The sequence below is a fragment of the Mustelus asterias genome, chromosome 11, assembly GCF_964213995.1.
Source record: "Mustelus asterias chromosome 11, sMusAst1.hap1.1, whole genome shotgun sequence".
In the NCBI taxonomy this organism is placed as follows: domain Eukaryota; kingdom Metazoa; phylum Chordata; class Chondrichthyes; order Carcharhiniformes; family Triakidae; genus Mustelus; species Mustelus asterias.
Window position 1 is genome coordinate 101,926,304 of NC_135811.1, and position 25,683 is coordinate 101,951,986.

The 25,683-nt window shown below is 42.7% G+C and overlaps 1 protein-coding gene across 1 annotated transcript in view; it reads left to right on the top strand.

The window, feature by feature from the left end:
- The window catches only part of LOC144500743 (F-box/LRR-repeat protein 20-like), a 147,333-nt gene that overhangs the window by 61,526 nt on the left and 60,124 nt on the right, over nt 1–25,683 (top strand). Inside the window, 1 exon segment of the mRNA XM_078224137.1 lies at nt 19,630–19,684. Coding sequence (XP_078080263.1) covers nt 19,630–19,684 — 55 coding nt within the window.

Below are 25,683 nucleotides of genomic sequence, written 5' to 3' on the forward strand. Positions count from 1 at the left end.
AAGTTTGCTGATTTAGTATGATCAATGCAAAGGTAGCTGGGAGTAATCGAAGTATTCTGAAACAACTAAATAGATGGGTTATGGAGTGGGTGTAGGATTTTAATGTGGATAAATCCAAAACAATCAATGTTTGGTGCAGGAAATCTGAATTTTAAATAGAATTATGTGGAAACCTGCAGCACTGGAATAGGCCGTTCACCCCATCAGGTCTTTGGAAGTGTTTCTGCTTTGCCTAAACTGCTTCCAACCCCACTTCATCTTGCATTATTACACATACCCTTTCTCCGTCTTACTTGTATAGCTTCTCAATGCATCTATGCTATTCCCCTCATCTATTCCTTGTGGTTGTAAGTTGTACATTTTGCATGTGGTGAGGAACATACAACATTTAAAGTGGAATAGGATATTGATGTGTTTTTTGACCGAATCACCAGTTTTTTTTCTCACATCACATTTGCTTTTTTTTTTGCGAATCACCTTAAATCTGTGCCCTCTGTTCTCAATACTTTTATAAACAGGAACCGTTTCGGTGGCGCAGTGGTTAGCCTCACAGCGCCAGGAACCTGGGTTCAATTCTGGTCTTTGTGGAGTTTGCACGTTCTCCCCGTGTCCACGTGGGTTTCCTCCGGGTGCTTTGGTTTCCTCCCACACTCCAAAGTATGTGCAGGTTAGGTTGATTGGCTGTGCTCAGTTGCCCCTTAGTGTCAGCGGGATTAGCAGGGTAAATACGTGGGGTGATGGGGGGAAAAGGCCTGGGTGTGATTGTTGGACACAGTAAGAGTTTTAACAACACCAGGTTAAAGTCCAACAGGTTTATTTGGTAGCAAACACCATTAGCTTTCGGAGCGCTGCTCCTTCGTCAGATGGAGTGGAAATGTGCTCTCAAACAGGGCACAGAGACACAAAAATCAAGTTACAGAATACTGATTAGAATGCGAATCCCTACAGCCAGCCAGATCTTAAAGATACAGACAATGTGCTGACATTGTTGGTGCAGGCTCGATGGGCTGAACGGCCATTTTCTGCACTAAACATTCTATGATTCTATCTACTCTGTCTAACCTCTTCATGATTTTGAGCACCTCTATCACACCACCTCTTAATCTTCCCTCCAAGGAGAAGAGCCCCAACCTCTTCAATCTATCCTTTAACATGGAACCATACTTAGAACATAGAAAAGCTACAGCACAAACAGGCCCTTCAGCCCACAAGTTGCGCCGAACATGTCCCTACCTACTAGGCTGACCTATAACCCTCTATCTTACTAACTTCCATGAACTTATCCAAAAGTCTCTTAAAAGACCCTATCGAAACCGCCTCCACCACCACTACCGGCAGCCGATTCCACGCACCCACCACCCTCTGAGTGAAAAACTTACCCCTAACATCTCCTCTGTACCTACTCCCCAGCACCCTAAACCTGTGGCCTCTTGTGGCAACCATTTCAGCCCTGGGTAAAAGCCTCTGAGAATCCACTCTATTGATACCCCTCAACATCTTATACACCTCTATCAGGTCACCTCTCATCCTTCGCCTCTCCAAGGAGAAAAGACCTAGCTCTCTCAATCTATCCTCATAAGGCATGCCACCTAATCCAGGCAACATCCTTGTAAATCTCCTCTGCACCCTTTCTATGGCTTCCACATCCTTTCTGTAATGAGGCGACCAGAACTGGGCACAGTACTCCAGGTGGGGTCTGACCAGGGTCCTATACAGCTGCAGCATTATCTCCCGATTTCTAAACTCAATTCCTCTATTGATGAAGGCCAGTATTCCATACTCCTTCTTAACCACAGCCTCCACCTGCGACGCTGCTTTGAGCGTCTTATGAACCCGGACCCCAAGATCCTTCTGATCTTCCACACTGCCAAGCGTCTTGCCCTTAATATTATATTCTTTCATCCTATTCGACCTGCCAAAATGAACCACCACACACTTATCTGGGTTGAAGTCCATCTGCCACTTCTCCGCCCAGTCTTGCATCTTATCTATGTCTCGTTGCAACTGCTGACATCCCTCTACACTATCCACAACACCACCAACGTTTGTGTCATCAGCAAACTTGCCAACCCATTCTTCCACTTCCTCATCCAGGTCATTTATAAAAATCACAAAGAGCAAGGATTCCAGAACAGATCCCTGGGGCACTCCACTGGTGACCGACCTCCATGCTGAAAAAGACCCATACTTGTAAAACTCTTCTAAATTCGCTCCACTGCATTCACATCCTTTCTATAGGATGGCACCCACATCTGTCCACAGTACCCTAGCTGAGGTCTAACTAGCATTTTGTATGATTTCGGCATAACTTTCTTGCTCTTGCAGTCTGTGCCCCTATTATTAAAGTTGGGATACTGCATGCTTTATTAAGTGCTCTCTCCACCTGTTCTGCCACCTTCAATGATCAATGCACATATACATCCAGGTTCTTCTGCTCTTCACCTGGTGAGAATTGTACTCGTATTAAAAGCAACATACCGGGGATACTGGCAATCTGAAATACAACCAGTAATGCTGGAAAAGCTCAGAAGGTCTGGCTGCATCTGCGAAGAGAGAAACAGAATTAAACTTCTGAGTCCAAATGACTCCTCTTCAGAACTGAATTGTTTAATATTGTCTTCATGTTCTTCCTACCAAAATGAACCACCTTGCACTTCTTAAAGTTTAAAGTTTATTTATTAACATCACAAGTAGGCTTACATTAACACTGCAGTGAAGTTGCTGTGAAAATCCCCCAATTGTCACACTCTGGCGCCTGTTCGGGTACACTGAGGGAGTATTTAGCATGGCCAATGCACCCAACCAGCACGTCTTTTGGACTGTTGGAGGAAACCCACATAGACACGGGGAGAACATGCAGACTCTGCACAGGTAGTGACCCAAGCCAGGAATCGAACCAAGGTCCCTGGCGCAGTGAGGCAGCAGTGTTGACCACTGTGCTGCCCCTCTGCATTGAACTTCATCTGCCCACTCTACCAACTTGCCTATGTTCTTTTAAAGTTCCACATTCTTCTTCCAAATGTTCTGTCATCTGTAACCCTTGAAATTGTCCCCTGCATGCCAAAATCTAGGTCATTAATATGTATCAGGAAAAGCAAGAGCCCTAATACCAACCCCTGAGGAACTCCATTACAAACCTTCCTCCAACCCAAAAAATAGCCATTGAACATTGACTCAGCCAATTTTGTATCCACTTTGCTACTATCCCTTTCATTCCATGAGCTATATGTTTTCTATGGGGTCTGTTGTGTGGCACTGTATTAAATGCCTTTTGAAAGTCTATGTACATTACACCAACACCATTACCCTCAAAGACCCTTTCTGTTATCTCCTCAAAATTCCAGTTAGTTGAATTTCCCCTTTTGAAGTCTATGCTGGCTCTTCCTAATCAACCCACATTTTATGTAGATTTTATTTGAATGTATAACCTACACTGATTCTTCACTATGTTACTGAGGGAATGCTAAATTTTTAGAAATGGACGTGACTTTGAAAAGGCAGACAAAGAAAAAAAATGGTTCAGGTGAGCATTAACGATCGAGGTTAGCAAGAAGTTCTCCTGCTATCCTGACCAACATTCCTCCCTCTAACAGCATTATGCAATCATAGATTAACCAACTAGTAATCATATTTCTGTTTGCAAGTCTTGCTGTGTGCAAATTAACTGCGAGCAGTAGTGACTGAATTCTGAAAGTAATTAATTGTATGTGAAGCGCTTTGGGGCCTTGTGACAGATGGGATAAGGTGATAAATGTATGTTCATTTTTTCTTGACTATAAATAGACTATAAATGGATCTTTAGTTACATCACAGAGGAACATTTTGTGCTATTTGGGCATCTATTTTTAAAAAAGAATTGTGCTGCAGGAGATTCAGATGAGAATTGGGGCTGTGAGCCATGAGGAGATTCGGGTGAACTTGCTGTTTCGTAGAGAAATATATCAGTCCTATTATGGAAGTCTTTAAGATACTGAGAGGAATAAATAATGTCGACAAACTTGAATGTGGAACTTGAGATGAGAACAATTTCCCCGAAAAAGCTCTGGATATATCTGAAAGGAGTCCAGCAAAGCAATTAACATTGCAAATCCAAATTAATGACTTGGATTAAGGGGCTGAAGCTAATTTCACCAAATTTGCTGGCATTGCAAAGATGGGTGGGAAAGCAAGTTGTGAGGAGAACAGTCCATAAAGGAATCAGAATAGGTTAAGTGAACCTATGATTCTGAGTGGGTGAAAATTTGGCTAATGGAGAATATGGGGAAAATGTGAGATTATGTTGTTGGTAGGAAGATTAGGACAGCAGAATATTTATTTTAATAGAGAGAGACTGGAGAATGGTGTGGTACAAAGGCATCCAAGTGTCCTTGTATATGAAACAAAATTAGTGCGCAGAGAGACCAAAAAATTGGGAAGGAAACTTCCAAACCCACGACCGCTACCACCTAGAAGAACAAGAGCAGCTGATACCTGGGAACACAGCACCTGATATTTGATTTATTGTCACATGTATTAACATACATTGAAAAGTATTGTTTCTTGAGTGTTATACAGACAAAGTATACCATTCATAGAGAAGGAAAGGAGAGAATACAGAATGTAGTGTTACAGTCATAGCTAGGGTGTAGAGAAAGATCCTCACCACATGCAACTTAATGCAAGGTAGGTCCGTTCAAAAGTCTGGCAGCAGGGAAGAAGCTTTTCTTGAGTCACTTGGTACGTGTCCTCAGACTTTTGTATCTTTTTCCCTGACGGAAGAAGGTAGAAGAGAAAATGCCCAGGATGCTCCTGGTGTCTCCAGAAATTGAAGATTGAACTCCAGGATTGCTCACAGCTGTATAGAATAGAATCATAGAAACCCTACAGTGCAGAAAGAGGCCATCTGGCCCATCGAGTCTGCACCGACCACAATCCCACCCAGGCTCTACCCCCATATCCCTACACATTTACCCGCTAATCCCTCTAACCTACGCATCTCAGGACACTAAGGGCCCATTTTAGCATGGCCAATCAACCTAACCCGCACATCTTTGGACTGTGGGAGGAAACCGGAGCACCCGGAGGAAACCCACACAGACACGGGGAGAATGTGCAAACTCCACATAGACAGTGACCCAAGCCGGGAATCGAACCCGGGTCCCTGGAGCTGTGAAGCGGCAGTGCTAACCACTGTGCTACCGTGCCGTATCGGAGAGAAAATGCACTGGGGCATTAAACATTAGTGTGTTTTTTTTTTCTTTGAATGCTTAGGCTTATTGATTACAAAAAACTACTGGAGATGGGTAAAAGAGTTGATTTGAAGTTGAGAAAAATCTAAATGGATAATAGAATCTGTTCACTTTTCAATTGTCTTGAAAAGCTGGTGCACTGTGAGGATGCACTGTGAGGATGCACATGTTGATAGTCCAGTGGTGGAGGCAGGGCAGTGGCATACAGCAGGTCGTGTTTTGAAGTCTCCAAGAATACATCCAAACAGAGGTAAGCCTAGGCAGGAAGAGAATGAGGGCCAGGTCTGGAACTCTACTGCGTACAGTGCCAAGCTAATACCTTGTTTTTTATCGTGTGTCCTAGTAACTGTTACAGCCACTGGCAAACATTTGCTGCTTCTGCAATTCAAAGTATTTGAAAAGGCATGTTGAGCTGATGACACAGGGAGCAAATATGTAGGCTTGCCTGGGAGAGGTTTGCTGATGACTTGCATTTGTATATTTAAAAAAAAACATCCCTTTGTGTTTCTGAGAGATGCAATAAAAAAAATTCAAAATATTGGTGAGGTGACCAAAAGCTTGGTCTGTTGGGTTTTGAAGAACGTTAAAAGACCATGGGCGGCAAGGTGGCACAGTGGTTAGCACTGCTGTCTCTTAGAGCCAGGGACCTGGGTTCGATTCCAGCCTTGGGTCACTGTCTTTGCGGAGTCTGCCTGTTCTTCCCATGTCTGCGTGGGTTTCCTCCGTTTTCCTCCCACAGTCCAAAGATGTGCGGATTAGGTTGACTGGCCATGGTAAATTGATCCTTAGCGTCAGAGGGATTTGCGGGGTAAATATGTGGGTTTACAGGGATAGGGCCTGGGTGGGATTGTTGTCAGTTCAGGCTTGATGGGCTGAATGGCCTCCTTCTGCACTGTAGGGATCTTATAAGAGGAAGGTTGAAAGGCAGCAAGGTTAAAAGGGTAATTCCAGATCATGCCGCTCAGGCGGTTGAAGGCACAGCAATAAATAGAAGGGCAAAAGAAGATGGCATTCACTCTCAGAAGTGGGATTTCAATGCGAGGAACTGTTGTAGGATTGGAGTAGGTTACAGACAAAGAAAAGGGAAAGTGAAAGGTCACAGCCATGAAAAGATTTAAACATGAGGAGACATCAAGGAACTAACAGATGAGGAATAATTAGTGAGCCCATCCCTAATTTCCCTTGCACTGAGTGACTTGCTGGGCCATTTCTGGGAGCAGTTAAACGTCAACCACATTCATAGAATCTCTACAGTACAGAAGGAGGCCATTCAGCCCATCGAGTCTGCACCGACTACAATCCAACCAGGCCCTACTCCCGTAACCCCACATATTACCCTTGCTAGTCCCCCTGACACCAAGGGCCAATCCACTTAACTCTCATCTTTGGACTGTGGGAGGAAACCAGAGCACCCGGAGGAAACCCACTAGGACACTGGTGCAAACTCCACAAACACACAGACCTGAGGCCGGAATTAAATGTGGGTCCCTGGTGCTGAGAGGCAGCAGTGCTAACCACGGTGCCACCATGCCACCCATATTGATCTGGATCTGGAATTGCATGTAGGCCAGACCCGGTAAAGATGGCAGGTTTCCTTCCCTAAAGGGCATTAGTGGAACCAGAAGGGTTTTTACGGCATTGATGATAGTTGCCACTGTCACACTTACTGAGACTAACTTTCAATTCCAGATTGTATTAACTGAATTTAAATTACACCAGCTTTGCCCAGAACATTAGCCTGAGCCTCTGGATTACCTGTCTAGTGCCATTACCATGACGCTAACATCTCCCTATTGAGAGATAGGACACTGGCACCAGAGCTTTGGTTTATCTTGGGTTTAGAGAGTTTACTTAATTTTTTCCCGGCTGTTTCTCTGGTATCTGTCTCACTTTTGTCCAAGGAAGATTTGTGCTCAGATTGTTGATAAAATACTTTAAAAATTAATTTAAGAAATGTAATTACTGCTCGGGTTAAGAGCTCAGGCCTGAGCTCACTCATTGTTTAACAGCCTGTCTAGTGAAACAGCTGAAGTAGTTCTTGTGCAAAAATTGTTTTTCTCCCCCAGCCATCCACTCACTCTTGTTCATATTTTGTGTCAACACTCCAGATGCTAGTATTCCCTGTCCCAGTTAATGATGTTTACACTCGTAATGGGTTCTAATGAGTTGGGAGTAGTTGTAGAGGTGAAATTTCAAATATTATCTTTTCCTTGAGAGATATTGGAGTCTGGTAAAAATCACATGAGGACATATGACTTGGTCCATATTTAAAAGGAGCAAGGAACCACAACTGAAATCTTTATTGTAAATAAAACCTATATAAGGAAAGTTAGAGAGGTGTGTGTAGAATGTTGTGGAGGAGTATTTTCCATTCAAAGTACTTTCTCAATGCATCTCTCAATGTGTCTCACTTTTATTCAAGTTTTGAAGAGTACTGATGACTTGAACACTTGTACCTTTCTGTGTTAGCGATGATGGCAGAGCCTTCGGGTCATCTCAACCTAATTTTTGGAATTCCATACCTAAATCGTGCGCATGCTCTCTCTCTCTCCCCCTTTAAAAGCTTCATTCAGTGCCATCCCTTCAGTGGAGCTGTTGATCACATTTTTATAAATTTCTATTCAAAGGTTTTGCCACCTTTTTCCTTTTTAAAAAGTAGTTTGTTATTCCACCTTGTGTAAATTTGTGGGCCTGTTAGCATTTTAAAAATGGTCTGTTTCAAAACTTCCTTGAGTATTTTGCTTGAAACAGAATTCCAGTTTAAATTGAAGCGATGTTTTTTTTCGCTCCTGGTGAAGGCAGGAACTGATTTGGACTGAGCCTCATTTCTAAAAATAAATCGTTCCCAGAACTGCTGCGATTTTATTATTCCCCTTTTGGACATCTTTCGCCATGTTAAATTTCTTGTGAATTCTTATTCCAAGGTTGAACATATTCCACATAACTTACTGCTGTTGGGTGCAGACCTTGCCAGCTCTTGCCTGGATTCCTGCGATGAAATCTTTTGCTGCCTTAATATCTTGGTGTACCAAATCGGGCAACAGTACTTGTCATCCATTTTTGTGAATCCTAAACACAAAGACTCTTATTTCTAAAATTGAAAAAGTTTGTTGACAAAATGATTGGACATCTGAAATCCCTTAAGCAATTTGGATCAGTAGAGAAGGGCAAAGTCTGCTGACCCTTTACTGTAGTGATATTTCAGGTAATGTAATCTGATTAGTTCAGGGATTCCAGCTATTAGAAATAAGCATCAAGGTGATCCCATTGTGAGGTCTTCCTGATTCCTTGCTGATCAGAGCAACGTTCTCTTGTGTAGAAATGCACTGGTCACAAAATTATTGAGTTAATTGCGATTCATGCCGGCATGATTTTTGTCAGAAAATGCCAACAAATGGATGCTGACAAATCCTTGAAGTTCTCCCATCAAATTTGGATTTAATTGGGCTGTGGTTGGCATGAGTTGCTGGTGGTGTGAGCTTGGTGGTTATAGCATCTGCTGTTCAGACTTTTGTGTATGCAGGGAGATGCAAGAAACCTCAGAGTTGCTCCCTGAATCAGCACTACTGTTTTTAAAAGTTGCTTTTAATGCATTGAAGAATTGGTTGTGGTCATTCATTAATTCCACTTGAAAGCTTATACATCATTGCACTGAACTCAGCTACCATGACTCCTGATATGAAATCAATGTTTTCTGATTGACCCGATTACTTGGCTTGACGATCCAGTTCATTTAAGTTTCCAGATGTTGATTAAAAGTGAACCCGCATTTTTTAAAATACAAATTAATGATCTACGCATCATATTAAGAAAATTCACCACAACATTTCTTTAATTAACCCTTCAATTTTTCACAATAATTAGCCTTACAGATTCGCACATTCTCCTCGTGTCTGGTTGCATTTCCTCCGGGTGCTCCGATTTTCTCCCACAGTCTGAAAGACCTGCTGCATTGGCCAAGCTAAATTCTCCCTCAGTGTACCCGAACAGGCGACGGAGTGTGGCGGCTAGGGGATTTTCACAGTAACTTCATTGCAGTGTTAACGTAAGCTTGCTTGTGATGCGCATAAATAAATAAGACTTGATAGAGACATTCAGAGCCATGAGGGCAGAGCAGATGGATAGAAGCTGCTCCCATTGGTGGAAGAGTCAAAAAGCAGAGGACACAAAGTTGATTGGCAAAAAAACCAAGGTGGTATGAGGGAGAATATATTTACGTCATGAGTGGTCACAGTCTCGAGGCACTGCCTAAAAGGGGAATAGCAGCAGATTCAATTGTGGCTGCCTTAATGGCAATGGGACAAGCACTTGAAAGGCATATGTTATCAGAACTACAGGGAAAGGGCACAGAAGTGAAATTAGCTAAATCGCTCTTGGAGAGCTGGCACAGACTCCCAGGAGTCAAATGACCTCCTTCTGTGCTGTAGACGTTCCATGTTCTTGTGATTGATCCAACAGAATAAAAGGAAAGACATCCATTCATGTCATATCACTGCTTAAAAACGTCGTGGCACTTCTTATACAGGAGAGCTCCCTGTTTCCCTTCGAAGGATTGATGTTAAGTCTAATCAAAAATGTAGTCTTCAATGGTGCAGGGACTTTATTGCATGAGCACACTCCCTCAGAGGAGGTGGGTCTCATTAAAAGTATGATGTATTTTCAATTCCTTTAGGTCATTTGTGGAGTGGGGAAGCATTTCCCTACTGGGGAGCAAAATAATCAGAATTGTCAACCTTTCAGATCTGGCCTTGTGGTGAGACATTAGCAAAAGCCTGGGAACAGGCTTTCTGGTTTTTCCCTCGATGGTAGAATTGTGGAAACATGAAGTGAGAAAAATCATTCAAATTACAGGGAGGAAGGTTGGAAGCGGGGGCGGTGGGGGGAGTTAGTAGTGTGGGAGAGCTGCTGTTTTGTTAGACTTGCATTGTGTGCAGATATGGACATATCAGAACTAGATTAGTGAGATCATTCTTTGTATCAGCTTGATTCTCTGAGATAGCTTCATGGGTTTTTCTTTGCTATAATAAAACATTGATAAATGTGATGACATCAGGCAAAATATGATAGTAAATCTTTATAAATGTCTTGGCCTTTTGTTATTTTGCTAACAATCGATTGAGTGCACTAGCACTCAATGAGCTACAGAAGAGTAGTCCAGTGTAGATTTGTTCTTTCTATTCTTCAAGTAGTTAGGTTTTCCTTTGTATGCCTGAAGGAACTGTTTATCACGGGTTAGTTATTTGGGCTGGACTCCTGCACTGGTGGTAAGATGGTTCTGCTTTTGTAATGATGTGGAGATGCCGGCGTTGGACTGGGGTAAACACAGTAAGAAGTCTAATAACACCAGGTTAAAGTCCAACAGGTTTATTTGGTAGCAAAAGCCACTCTTTTTTGCTTTTGCTACCAAATAAACCTGTTGGACTTTAACCTGGTGTTGTTAGACTTCTTACTCTGCTTTTGTATCCATGTCTCAGAGTATTTCCAAAATTACCTGTGCTGCTGTCCTGTCCGATTTGTTGACTGCTTCCGGTCTCTGCCTAAGGCAGCTCCAAAGTTAAAGGCCTTTTTTCACTGACATGATTCCGGTTGTTCTGTACACATGGGATTGTCATTGCATCACATCGGAAAGCAGCATCTCGGGTATCTTTTGGATGTATCATCTGCCTTCTTCACTGGTTGTAAGCAATGCCATTGCACTACTTGAAGACTGAGCAGGGGAACTCCTGGATGTCGTGGCCAGTATTTATCCCTCAATCGGTACTATTAAAACAGATTATCTGGTCAATTGCCTTTTGTGGGAGCGTATTCCGTGCAAATAGGCTGTTATGTTTTCCCCATGTTCCCCACAGCGACTATTCAAATACCTTTTTTTTGACTATAAAACACTTTGCAACATAAGATAGTGACTGGCAAGTTCTTTTTCTGATGTACTGAACTAAAAAGGCACATCTCAGCTGGCCATTGGGGAAATTATAATTTTGCTGACCCGCTGCCAGTTTGGTGACGTTTACCAACCACTGTTGACTGAGACCTACTCACCGGACGACTACCTGTTTCTGAAGGTATAAATTACTTACGATGACAGTGCTCTGAAAGCGGATCACCCTGCTTCCCAACCCAAAGAGATTGAAGCCAACAAACTGGGTATTGACCTGGAGAGCATTGAGGAGAGGAGGAAAATGTGTTCTTTTGTTCATAGCAATAGATTAGTCATATCTATCCGCTTATCTGGATGGGCCACTTCCATGCCTCGTTTGCCAATTATTTGAGTATAGCCAATGCAAGTTTACTGTAAATTTCTCCAGTGTTGTAAATATAAACCCACACCTTTCTGGATGAGTACAGCTTTTATACCACAATGCAGTTTATGCAGATTACTCTTAAAGAGCTCCTGTGCGTTTAGAACTTTCTTTGTCAAAAAAATTGCATTTGTTTCACTGAGTCTTGTCCTGCCAATATCCTCATTATGATATTGGAACAGTAAAAGTTAAAAATAGCAGTTTCACCTCAAGACAGCCAGTTGCCAAATGCATCATCTGGGTGAGCAAATATCAAATGAAAAGTGGCAATATAAGAGGTCCACTGCAGATCAAGCGGTATCAACCCAAAGCTGTTGAGGCCAACAAACTGGCTATTGACTCTGATGTGGAGATGCCGGCATTGGACTGGGGTAAGCACAGTAAGAAGTCTCACAACACCAGGTTAAAGTCCAACAGGTTTATTTGGTAGCAAATACCATTGTTGGTAGCAAATATCATGGTATTTGCTACCAACAATGGTATTTGCTACCAAATAAACCTGTTGGACTTTAACCTGGTGTTGTGAGACTTCTTATTGACTCAGACAGCTCTGCTTGGCACAACTGCTTAACCAGCTCAAATATTCGGAATCTATGGCAATGAATTTAAACTGAATACAAATGTAACCTTTACAATGGATGCCGCACTATCTCAGGGCCAACTATGGTTTCCATAATTTGTGATTAGTGATGGTCTTGGTGATCTAATTGCAGGAAAATCTGTTCAGTAACAAACTGGGAATCCAATGTGGCCCCGGTAGAACTAGCCAGATGACTTGATGCCTTGGCTGCTGTGTTAGATATTGGTGCTACTTGGAAGAAAAAATCATCAAAATGGAGCAAGCATGTGTTCCTCAGGAAAGCTGTCGTATGTAGATGTTGAGATACATATCTGTATATGAAATTTTTTTAGAATATGCACTTCCTGTCTGCACGTCTGGCTTCTTGTCATGACTTTTGTCATAGTTTTGGTCAACATTGATCTTACATTGCTTTGTCAGCATTACTCAGTTTTTCACTGCCAGCTATTATAAGGTAATTTCAGGCTCTTGTCACTAGATTATCCGATAGATCGCACTACTTAATTGTGTCTCTGCACTATCATAAGATATAGGAACAGAATTAGGCCATTCGGCCCATCGAGTCCACTCCGCCATTCGATCATGGCTGATATGTTCCTCATCCCCATTTTCCTGCCTTCTCCCCATAACCTTTCAACCCATTACCAATTAAAAATCTGTCTAGCTCCTCCTCAAATTTACCCGCTGACCCAGCATCCACCGCACTTTGGGGGAGCGAATTCCACAGATTCACAACCCTTTGGGAGAAGTAGTTTATCATAGAGTCATAGATGTTCACAGCACGGAAACAGGCCCTTCGGCCCAACTTGTCCATGCCGCTCTTTTTTTAAAAACCCCTAAGCTAATCCCAATTGCCCGCATTTGGCCCATATTTCTCTATATCCATCTTACCCATGTAACTATCTAAATGCTTTTTAAAAGACAACATTGTACCCGCCTTTACTATTACCTCTGGCAGCTTGTTCCAGACACTCACCACCCTCTGTGTGAAAAAATTGCCCCTCTGGACCCTTTTGTATCGCTCCCCTCTCACCTTAAACCTATGTCCTCTAGTTTTAGACACTCCTACTTTTGGGAAACGATATTGACTATTTAGCTGATCTGTGCTTCTCCTCAACTCTGTTTTTAAATTTGCTACCCCTTTTCCTAAGACTATGACCTCTCGTCCTAGAATGCCCCACTAGCTGAAGCATCCGCTCCACGTCTAGCGATCAGTTTTCATATTAAAGGAAGCCTTATTCATCAATTGGCCGTGAACTAGCAAAGATTATTATAGGAACAAATTAAGGTTCGACAGACAGCAGTGAGATGAAGAATTTGTTTCTTGTGGTGGTAAGGACATCACCTGGTGCATGGAAAATTTCCTATTCGTATAGCAACATGTCTACTTGTTCAGGTGAAAATCACTTGGCTATGTTTGAATATCTTATCTGAGAGGCCCTTGTTCTTTGCATGCTCCTCTCCATCCTGGACTGAAGTTTCAGTTTGGGTGGTGTTTATATATAGGATCATGCTCCGAGCTCAATTCACCAAAGAGTTTGATGTGATGAGTTGCGTTTATCCTTCGATCACTATCCTTTTAACGATTTGTAGACTATATGGTGTGAAATCCAATTTGTCAGTATAATTTGGCTTGTGCTGGAATTAGTTGGAATGATAAAATCTAATTAGTTGTTTAACAGCAGCAATTGCAGTGATCAGAAAAGGCAGGCTTTACGACTTAAAACTTCTAAATCAATTTGTAATCAACTTTATGCAAGTCATACCCAAATATAGTGGCAATACCAGCAACCTGAGTTTTAAAGTGATTCTATTCCTACAAAATGAGGCAGTACTTCACTAAGAACAAAGAAAATTACAGCACAGGAACAGGCCCTTCGGCCCTCCAAGCCTGCACCGATCATGCTGCCCGACTTAACTAAAACCCCCAACCCTTCCGGGGACCATATCCCTCTATTCCCATCTCATTCATGTATTTGTCAAGACGCCCCTTAAAAGTCACTACCGCTTCCGCTACTGCTACCTCCCCCGGCAACGAGTTCCAGGCACCCACCACTCTGTGTAAAAAAAAAAAATCTGCCTCGTGCATCTCTTTTAAACCTTGCCCCTCGCACCTTAAACCTATGCCCCCTAGTAATTGACTCTTCCACCCTGGGAAAAAGCTTCTGACTATCCACTCTGTCCATACCTCTCATAATCTTGTAGACTTCTATCAGGTCGCCCCTCAACCTCCGTCGCTCCAGTGAGAACAAACCAAGTTTCTCCAACCTCTCCTCATAGCTAATGCCCTCCATTCCAGGCAGCATCCTGGTAAATCTTTTCTGTACCCTCTCCAAAGCCTCCACATCCTTCTGGTAGTGTGGCGACCAGAATTGAACACTATATTCCCAGTGCGGCCTAACTAAGGTTCTATAAAGCGTCAACATGACTTGCTAATTTTTAAACTCAATACCCCGGCCGATGAAGGCAATCATACCGTATGCCTTCTTGACTACCTTCTCCACCTGCATTGCCACTTTCAGTGACCTCTGTACCTGTACACCCAGATCCCTTTACCTATCAATACTCTTAAGGGTTCTGTCATTTACGGTATATTTCCTATCTGTATTAGACATTCCAAAATGCATTACCTTACATTTGTCCGGATTAAACTCCATCTGCTATCTTTCCGCCCAAGTCGCCAACTGATCTATATCCTGCTGTATCCTCTGATGGTCCTCATCGCTATGTGCAAATCCACCAACCTTTGTGTCGTCCGCAAACTTACTAATTAATCCAGTTGCATTTTCCTCCAAATCATTTTTAAAATATATATATATAATTACAAACAGCAAAGATCCCAGCACTGATTCCTGAGGAACACCACTTGTCACAGCCCTCCGTTCAGAAACGCATCCTTCCACTGCTACCCTCTGTCTTCTTTGACTGAGTCAGTTTTGTATCCACCTTATCAGCTCACCTCTAATCCCATGCGACTTCACCTTCAGCACCAGTCTGCCATGAGGGACCTTGTTAAAGGCCTTACTCAAGTCCATGCAGACAACATCCACTGCCCTACCCTCATCAATCATCATCATCACTTCCTCGAAAAACTCGATCAAGTTTGTGAGACACAACCACCCCTTCACAAAACTATGTTGCCTCTCACTAATATGTCTACTTATTTCCAAGTGGGAATAAATCCTGTCTCGAAGAATCCTCCCCAATAATTTCCCGACCACTGATGTAAAGCTCACTGGCCTGTAATTACCTGGATTATTCTTGCTACCCTTCTTAAACAAAGGAACAACATTGGCTACTCTCCAATCCTCTGGGACCTCCCCTGTTTTGATGTGGAGATGCCGGCGTTGGACTGGGGTAAACACTAAGAGTTTTAACAACAGGTTAAAGTCCAACAGGTTTATTCGGTAGCAAATGCCATTAGCTTTTGGAGCGCTGCTCCTTCGTCAGATGGAGTGGATATCCACTCCATCTGACGAAGGAGCAGTGCTCCGAAAGCTAATGGCATTTGCTACCAAATAAACCTGTTGGACTTTAACCTGGTGTTGTTAAAACTCTTACTGTGTGACCTCCCCTGCAGCCAATGAGAATATAAAGATACTACTTCCTCCATGATTGATTAAATGTAGTGATGGGATAGATGGGAAGTTATGCAGATCGGAAAGGTTCTCCAGTGTCCATGCTGAGTTAAGTGATCTCGACTTGGGGTTTTTCAAGGCTGCTTCAATTTCCCTCGAGCTGGGGTGGGTGGAGAGCGGTGGGTGGTTCCTGCACTTGATCACTATCCAGTGATTTGTGTGAAAAGTATATGTATGCAGAAATCAAGTGATTTGGCTTGGGTGTGAGCTTCCTATGTACAAATAGCTTCCTGACACTTGCTGTCTTGGTATATGTTGAAGGAGGACCATTTGGATGATGCACTCTTTTCGGAAAGGAGTGCAGAAATGAGCTGCAGTGGATTATTTAAACAATGGCTGAGTAACCAGATCACAGATGGTATAGGGTTCATTTGGATGATGCCTTGAGCAGTAATGCGCCAAGTAGTTTTTGTTTATCTGAAACATGAGATTTGTTTGTTTTTAAACCATGGTGGGTTGTTTTCTGCACAATGGTTGAGGAATCCTATGTGCATTTAATAATCATCTTGAATTTACCTGTGGGTTTACAGGTGTGTGCTGCTTAAAGTCGTGCACACCATGTCTAATAAAGATAATAAAACATGTCCTTATCAACAATAATTGAAATTGAAAGAAGAATGAAGTTACCTAAACTTCAAAACAATTTCAAAACGCATTTTATTTCCATTTGTACAAGCTGAGTTTTGAAATTGTTTTGAAGTTTAGGTAACTTCATTCTTCTTTCAATTTCATTATTGTTGATAAGGACATGTTTTATTATCTTTAATTCGCTTTATTAGACATTTGCACAAACTATTTTCAGGCTTGGAGTAATCAGGTTGGTGAAGGTACTTAATTTACCTTCCCTGTGTATGAGGGCACATATTGGGAGTCTTTCTGTTCAGTATTATGTTTGTTTGCATTGTGGGACCGACAGACACAGATTATAAATACTTGGTTATATTCCGCATCTGCCGGTAATGACACTCTGAAAAAATCATTCGGAGCTAACATAGAAAAATACAAATTAGAAGCAGGAGTAAGTCACTCGGCCCTTGAGTCTGCTCCATCATTTGATAAGTTCATGGCTGATCTGATTGTAACCGTAACCCCACATTCCGTCCTACCCTGCCCCGCACACCGCCAATAAACTTTCAACCCTTGTTACTCAAGAATCTGCCTCAAGAATATTCAAAGGCTCTGCTTTCACTGCCTCTTGAAGTGTTCCAAAGAAACTACCCTCTGAGAAAAGATTTTTCCTCATTGCTGTCTGAACTGCGTGATCCTTTATTTTTAAGTAGTGAACTGTTTGTCGTTTAACCTTTTTACCACCTACTGGTTCCATTTTTTAAAAAAAACATTGTGGCTTTGTACAGTACTCTGTGAACAGTGACCTAAACAAGTCTGGCAGCGTTGCTTGAGTAAAGGTTTCCCTCCCAGGGCACAAACATAAAGCCTTGTTTCTCAGGAATCTCCCTTTGTAAACAAAACATTGATTGTCAGTCCAGATGATCTGCTGAGGTTGACCATGGTTATACAGCACCTGCCTATGTTAGTGCTTACGTGTTCGTGGAATAATTGTTGCTGCAATGCTCATTGGAATTGTCCAAGTTTTTTGTCTTTGCAAGCTGCTTTGATGTTTTCCATGGATAACTTTGGGGCAGAGGGAGGCAGAATAGGTTGAAATCCGCATTCTTAATGATTTTATAATTTGTTAATACGACAACAGCAACAAAACAATGTGGAACCATAGAATCCCACAATGCAGAAGGAGGCCATTTTGGATGAGTTCATCCAAAGCCCTGTGGTCTGTATCCCAGCATCCACCAAGTCCCATTCACACATTTTCCCCCATGTTTGATGACCTCTGCACCAAAGAATCAAACTTTAAATTCTCATCCTTTTGATTAAATCCCTCCTTACCGTTCCACTTCCTATCTGTGTAATCCCCTATAGTCTTGCTGTAAAACTCCGAAAACTCTTCCTCCAATTCTGGTCTCTTGTGCATTCCTTGCATACTTCACCCCACCATTGGCAGCTGCGCCCTCAGCCATCTAGGCCCAAAGCTCTGGCATTCTATCTCTTAAGTTCGCACGCTCTTGCACACACTTCTGTTAAAACAGAGGAGACTTGGCCTTATTAATTTTATCTAATTCCTGTGGAGGGTCTTGACAATGTTTCCTATTTAATGGTGCTCTTTAAGTGCAAGCTGTTGTTGAGAGTGTGTTTCAGACCGATGACTGTTTGTCAGAACCTAGAGCATGTTGAACTGTTGGCTGGTGAAGTAAATACAATATTAGTTTGAGAGCTAAGTTTTATTGCTAGCCTTGTCATTTTGTCTGATGTTGACTGTCAGTGAGTAGCCAGTTAAACTGCGTGCAGATTCTGCTTGAAATAGAAGCCTTTTAATTGTGCTGTTTAAAAGGGGCCTCCAACCTTTTGTAGAGGTAAGGTCAAACAAACTTGACAATAGCAGCAATGATATTTGAGAGTGATTCTTCTGGGCTAGAATTAGAGTGCATTGATTTATTTTACTTCTGAATAATCCCCCTTGCTTGTTTAATGTATAAAAAGGAAATACAAATCATTAATCTAACATTATGATGATTGACATTGCAGTGCCATTTGCAGGACCAGAAAGACAAGTCTTTTCTATTCACTATCCATCAACTGGCACCCTTTTCTTTTCTTGGGGGCTAGCCTATGGCAGGTGTACATTTCTCCCCCTCTCAGCTACATCCTAAACTTGACATTCAAGGGTAGCACCATGGTTAGCACTGTTGCCTCTGTCAGGGATCCGGGTTCAATTTTGGCCTTGGGTGACTGTCTGTCTGTCTGTCTGTGTGGAGTTTGCATTTTCTCCGTGTTTCCCTCGGGTGCTCTGCTTTCCTCCCACAGGTTAGGTGGATTGGCCCTTAATGTTAGGGCGATTAGCCAGGGTAAATATGCGTGTTTACGGGGATAGGGCCTGGGTGGGATTGTTGTCGGTGCAGGATTGATGGGCCGAATGGCCGCCTCCTGCACTGTAGGGATTCTATGGAAACGCAACATCAATGACCCTCCAAAATGGGGAGCCCTATGGCCTGTGCATTGGCTGGGGATTGGCCTATCAATCCGATGTGGAATTTAGCTTTTGTTTTTCTAACATGTATGTGGCTCATAGTCTCTAAATGCTCAGTGCAGTACATGATTGTGTAATTCTCCACAGTCTGTCTGATATGCTGTAAAAAGAGGAGGATGTGTTTGTGAGGTGAAAATAGTTCCAATAGATAATCTGAAATTTACCCCATCTTCAAAGTAGGAGTTACACTTGTGTGTATTTTTAGATACTGCGTGTATATGCTTTTACAATATTCTGATTTAGAACAAAAGGAGATTGCAGGGTGATTTGATCTGGTGGTAAAAGGAAAGGGGAATAAAGAATGTTGGGACAGCCAGCAAATAGGATTAGGAATGCTGCTTCTGTGGGGAATAAACGGTAATTGGGACTGGTTGGTAGAAGGGCCAGTTTCTTTGTTGTAATTTCTCCGTGACTGTACAGGGACCATTCTGCAGTGATTGACCTGCTCTCTCAGCAGAGTCAGACCAGCGGTGCAAACAGTTACTGGTGATGGCAACATCTGTCTTTTTCTCTGGCAACTATGATCCTGAGTACTTATTATCTGATCTCTAGAAAGCCCACAACCTGAAATGACTTTCTTTCGACTATGTTCATGTAAGTGGGAACAGATACTTCACCACTGGAAATCTCTCATGCAATCACCCTCAATAGAAGGATTCTGTTAGAAAGTTAGGAATATAAATTGCTGTTAACTGTGTGCCATGCATATTTTTTATTGTTGGTGTATTAATGACTGTTCCTACCCTTGGCTATGTTCAGACAAGTTTTTTTTCTTTTCCTACAGAATATTCTCCTTTCTGGATGTGGTCACCTTGTGTCGCTGTGCTCAGGTTTCCAGGGTAAGGTTTCTCCAAATACTTTCTTCACTTTTTTTTCTTAAGTACTAATCTAGATTGCCACAATTGTTCAACTAACCAAAGAAGTGAAAACGCAGGCCAATAACGATTTAGGTTGTTATCCCTGGTCTAGTGTTAAATCAGCTCACATCAGACAGGGCAGTGATACAGGTGCCTCCACATTAGAAACGAGAAAGTTGACAAGGTTCCTGCTCCTGGTCAGGATACTTGGGTGGTGCATGCTGGCAAGGGATTGATGCTTTCTGGAGGGGAGAGGAAACATTAGCATGGAAAAAATAGGGGCAAAAAAAACTGAGCCAGATTCACTTGCTATAAAATAACTCAAACTATATTAATCAAGAATTAACCTGATCAGTACGATGATGCTTTTACAATGAATCATCTGCTTTGGTTTCTTTACAAAATGTTCGTTCTTGCGTCAAGTCGCCATTGTCCCAGATGGCCATAGACATGACTGGTGGAGATTTAACCTGAGAAAGTTGGTATGCAGGTGCAGCATGCAATAAAAAAAAGCAAATGGGATGTTGGCATTTATTTCAAAGGGACTGGAGTGTAAAAGTAGAGAAGCGTTGTTGCAATTGTATAGGGTGTTGGTGAGACCACATCCGGAGTATTGTGTCCCGTTTTGGTCTCAGTTGAGGAAGGATTGCACGGCCAATTTGGGCATTGGAAGCAGTTCAGAGGAGGTTCACCAGATTGATTCCGGGGATGAAAGGGTTGATGTGTGAGAGATGAACAGTTTGGGTTCATACTCGCTGGAGTTGAGAAGGATGAGAGGGGATCTGATCGAAGTATATAAAATTTTAAGAAATTGTTAAAGTAAATGTGGACCGTATGTTTCCCCTTGTGGGGCAATCTAGAACAAGAGGTCACAGGTATAGGCTGAGAGGTGGTAGATTTAAAACTGAAATGAGGAGGAACTACTTCTCGCAGAGGGTGGTGAATTTGTGGAACTCACTGCCCCATAGCACGGTGGAGTCTGAATCGTCGAATGGTTTCAAGAAGGAGATGGGTATATTCCTAATTTTAAAAAAAGCGATAAAGGGATATGGGGAATAGGTGGGGAGGTGGATATGAGACTGGGGAGAGATCAGCCATGATCTGATTGAATGGCAGAACAGGCTCGAAGGGCTGAATTTGCCTACTTCTGCTCCTAATTCCTATGTTACTATGATCATGACACCTTAGGCAGAATGGGAATTGAATCCATGTTGTTGGTGTTGCTTTGCATCGCTAACTAGCTGTCTGGCTAACTGAGCTAAACTGAGCCCTCTTGCATATACATGCCGGCACAGTGGTTAGCAATGCTGCCTCACAGCGCCAGGGACCTGGGTTCAATTCCGGCCTTGGGTCACTGTGTGGAGTTTGCACATTCTCCCCGTGTCTGCGTGGGTTTCCTCCGGGTTAGGTTGATTAGCCATGCAAAATTGCCCCTTTGTGTCGGGGATTTTCAGGGTAAACACTTGGTTACGAGGATAGGGCCTGGGTGGGATTGTTGTCAGTGCAGCCTCGATGGGCTAAATGGCGGCATCCTGCACTGTAGGGATTCTGAGATGCATGCAGTGAATGGGTGTGGGACGTTTGACCTTTTGAACTTGCTCCACATTCAAAAGATTGTGGCTAACCTGATCTTGGCCTCAACTCCAAGTTCCTGCCTGACTCCATATCACCCTTGACTCCCTTGTAAATTTAAAAATCTGTCTGACTTGACTTTTGAATATATTCAATGACCCAGCCTCCCCTCTTCTCTCGGTCACTCCATGACCCTCGGAGAAGAAATTCCTCCTTGTTGCCATCTCAAATGGGAGACCCCTTATTCTGAACTGTGTCCCCATGAGGACAAACATCCTTTTAGCGTCTACCCTTTCAAGCCCCTTCAGAGTAGTGTGTTTCAAGAAGATCACTTGTTCTTCTAAACACCAATGAGTATAGGCCTAAGCTGCTCGAGCTTTCCTCCAAAGACATTCTTAGTCTCCCCCCTTGTTGAAACCATGTTGCACAGTTTAATGGATTTCAAGCACTCTCGGAGCCTGACCGTTATTTGTATGTGATCTCAGTTTTATGCTCAATTGCATTTATCTACATTCCTAGCAAGGGCTACTGAAAGATGGTTGTGAGATGGAACTTTGGCTAATCCGGTCCAGGCGTACTGAACCTAATTCTTGTGCTCTTCTCTCCACCTCAGCCGAGGTTAGCTCATGCAGCACAGAGCAAGGATTACATTTGACACTATTCGGACTCTAATTGTTTTATCTACACAGACAGTATGCCCTGTGCCAATGGGGAATCCCCATAATGGGTAATAACAATGGTGCTGTAAAGTATGATCCAGTCAGGGACCTATTGTAGAAGGTGTGTTTCTGCATTGATGAGATAGCCATGGCCTTGCTTGAGAAAGGGTGACAGCTTCAGCCAAATAAGAAAAATCATGGAATATTAGTGCTAGGTTATTAACTATGTTTAAACCTTTCTGGTGAATGCAACTGGTGTCAAAACCATGCAGTACTGGATGAATCTTCAGCACATTTAACCTTATTCTGTTTGTCATTCAGAAGGCCATGACATTTTAACTATCATGGGCATTTTAACACTTGATGGAATATTTAACACATTGTGAAGGATTCAGATTTTTAAAATATGGTGATTTTGGGACTCCAGTTCTGTCAACCTATTGTCCAAGCTCAGCTCATCTTTGGAGAAAGTGATGGAGAGAAGGCATGATCTAGTTCATCAAGATACTCTGAAATTTCATTTTTACCTAGATGTCTCATCATTTTACACTGAGATCTCAAGACCAGATTTTCGAGTACTGGCAAGAATTCCTTTCTCCTTCCAGCTCCCAAACTAAGGCTGCACTTGTTAGAACTTGTCAAAAGAAGCTAGTGCCAAACTCCTTTTTAAAGATCAATATGGAGTCCAAAGTAGATATAGGCACACAAATATAGTTAGAAACAAAGAAAAGTACAGCACTGGAACAGGCCCTTTGGCCCTCCAGCCTGTGCCAATCATGATGCCCTAACTAAACTAAAAAAACATTAGCTATTCTCCAGTCCTCTGGAACCTCGCCTGTGGTCAAAGAGGATATGAAGATATCTGTTAAGGCCCCAGCGATTTCTTCCTTTGCCGTCCGCGGGACTTGTCTACTTGAATGCAATTTAAGATGCTCAGCACTTCTCCTTAGAAATATTGGCATTCTCTAGAGCGTTCACGCACCTATCCCTAACCTCAACATTCTCCTTGGTGAATACTGATACAAAGTACTCATTAAGGATCTCACCCACTTCCTGTGGCTCCACACACAACTTCCTCCATTGTCCTTGAGTAAGCCTACTCTTTCTCTTGCTCCTAATATATGCATAAAAAGCCCTGGGATTCTCCCTGACCCTGTTTGCTAAAGACATTTCGTCGCCCCTTTTAGCCCTCCTAATTCCACGTTCAAGTTCCTTCCTACTTTCACTATACCCCTCCAGAGCTTTGTCAGCTTTTAGATGCCTAGACCTATCATATACTTTTTTCTTTTGACTAAGCTTACAATTTCCCTTGTCATCCATGGTTCCCGAATCCTGCCATTTCTTTCCTTCATTTTTACAGGGACATGCCTGTAAACGAACTGGCCTTTAAAAGCTTCCCACACGGCTGATGTGGATTTGCCGTCAGATAGCTGCTCCCAATCCACATTCCCCAGTTCCTGTCTAATTTGGATGTAATTGGTCCTCGCCCAATTAAGAACCCTCACCCGGGTACCACTCTTGTCCTTATCCGTGACTACCCGAAATCCTGTGGCATTATGGTCACTAAACCCAAAATGCTGGCCCACTGAAACATCGATCACCTGGCCTGGCTCATTCCCAACACCAAGTCTAGAATGGTCCAATATATAAAAGCAAAAAGCTCTGACGAAGGGTCATCTAGATTTAAAATGTTGGCTCTCTTCTCTCCCCACAGATGATGTCAGACCTACTGAGATTTTCTGGCATTTTCTGTTCTAGTATGGCCCCTCCCTGGTTGGATTGTCAACATACTGCATCAAAAAGCCCTCCTGGACACATCTAACAAATTGCTTCCCATCCGAGGCCCTGGCTAAGGGAGTCCCAGTCAATATGGGGGAAAGTTAAAGTCACCCAGCACAATGATCCTGCCTTTTTCACACCTTTTCAGTGTCTGGCTACACAACTGCTCCTCTGTCTCCTGCGGGCTGTTGGAAGGTCTATACTACACTCCCAACATTGTAATTTCGCTCTCCCTATTCCTGAGCTCCACCCAGAACCTTGTGCATCTGATCCTATTAAACCATGAAAAGACAGGCTGGTCAATGTTAAAATAATGTAAATTGTAATGTTCAGTTGATGCACTGAAATTTTGGGTGACAGTAATCTTTCATAGAATCGTAGAAACCCTACAGTGCAGAAGGAGGCCATCGAATCTGCACCAACAACAATCCCACCCAGACCCCATCCCCGTATATTTACCCCACTAATCCCGCTAACCTACGCATCCTGGGACAGTAAGAGGCAATTTAGCATAGCCAGTCAACCTAACCTGCACATCTTTGGACTGTGGGAGGAAACAGGAGGGAGACACGGGGAGAACGACAATCCGTGACCCCAGCCGGGAATCGAACCTCATCCCTAGAGCTGAAAGACAGCAGTGCTAACCACAGTGCTGCCCATCTTGGGTAACAGCAATTTTAATTTGTAGTTTGGGGATCAACCGCTGGTGCTTTGCATGCCTGAGGAGACTAATTAAATTGAAAGGAGTCTCTGATGACATTATATACTTCGTACATTGGCAAATTTGCTGGATATGGGTTTAATGAGAAATGTAGCCTTTTCTCTCAATGTTTTTCTATTAATTTGTGAGTGTCTGGGTGTAAAACGGGAAAGGAATCTAAATTACATTCAATAGATAGTGGAATAAGGGTAAGGTCATTCCGCTCACGTCTACCCTAACTTTCCCAAATCACTTTCCAAATGTGTTTTAAGCAATGCTAATGGGGGTTTTTCTATCCTGTTTTTTGGATGAATTTCAAACATTTGTCACTGTTTGAGTTAACTCGTTTGAAGTTGCTGATCAAAGTTTTATATTCTCTGATGCTACTTTTCTGTCTTGCATTGAAGTCCATGGGATTAAAGGAACCAAGAACAATGCAGCACAGGAACCCTTCGACCCACCAAGTGTGCACCGATACGTAGTTTCTATCCCTCTGTTTGCCTCCCATTTATGTGTCTATCAAGATGCACCTTGAACGTTGCTAATGTGCCTGCTTCCACTACCTCCACTGGCAGTGTGTTCTGGGCACCCACCAGCCTCTGTGAAAAACTTTCCACCCACATCTCCCTTAAACTTGCCATCCCTCAACTTAAACCTGTGCTCCCTTGTGGTCGATCCTTCCACCCTGGGAAAAAGCCTCTGACCATCCACCTATCTATCCCCCTCACGAAAAGGAGAGTGGCTGTATGGTAATGAAATAATCTGTTAACAAGCGGAGACTATTGGGGAATAGTTGTTTCTCAGACTGAAGGGATACTTAAGTGGTGTCTACACAGTAAGAAGTCTCACAACATCAGGTTCCAAGTCCAACAGGTTTGAACACCATAAGTGGTGTCTCCCAGGATCACTGCTCTTTAAATGACCTGGACTTTTGTTATAGAGGGATCATTTTGGTGTTTGCACTTGAAACAAAACTTATTGCATCAATGAGGAGGATAGACTTCAGGATGACGTAAGCAGATACAAGACACCCAACAGATGAAATTTAATATGTCCAATTCTGGACATCACACTTGAGGAAAGATGTCAAGGCGCACAGGAGATTACCAAAATGGCATCATGGATGAAGTGCATCATTTATGTGGAAAGGCAAGAGAAGATGGGATTGTTCCCAAGGTTAAACATAAAACATAAACATAGAACAGTACAGCACAGTACAGGCCCTTCGGCCCTCGATGTTGTGCTGAGCTTTGTCCGAAATCAAGATCAAG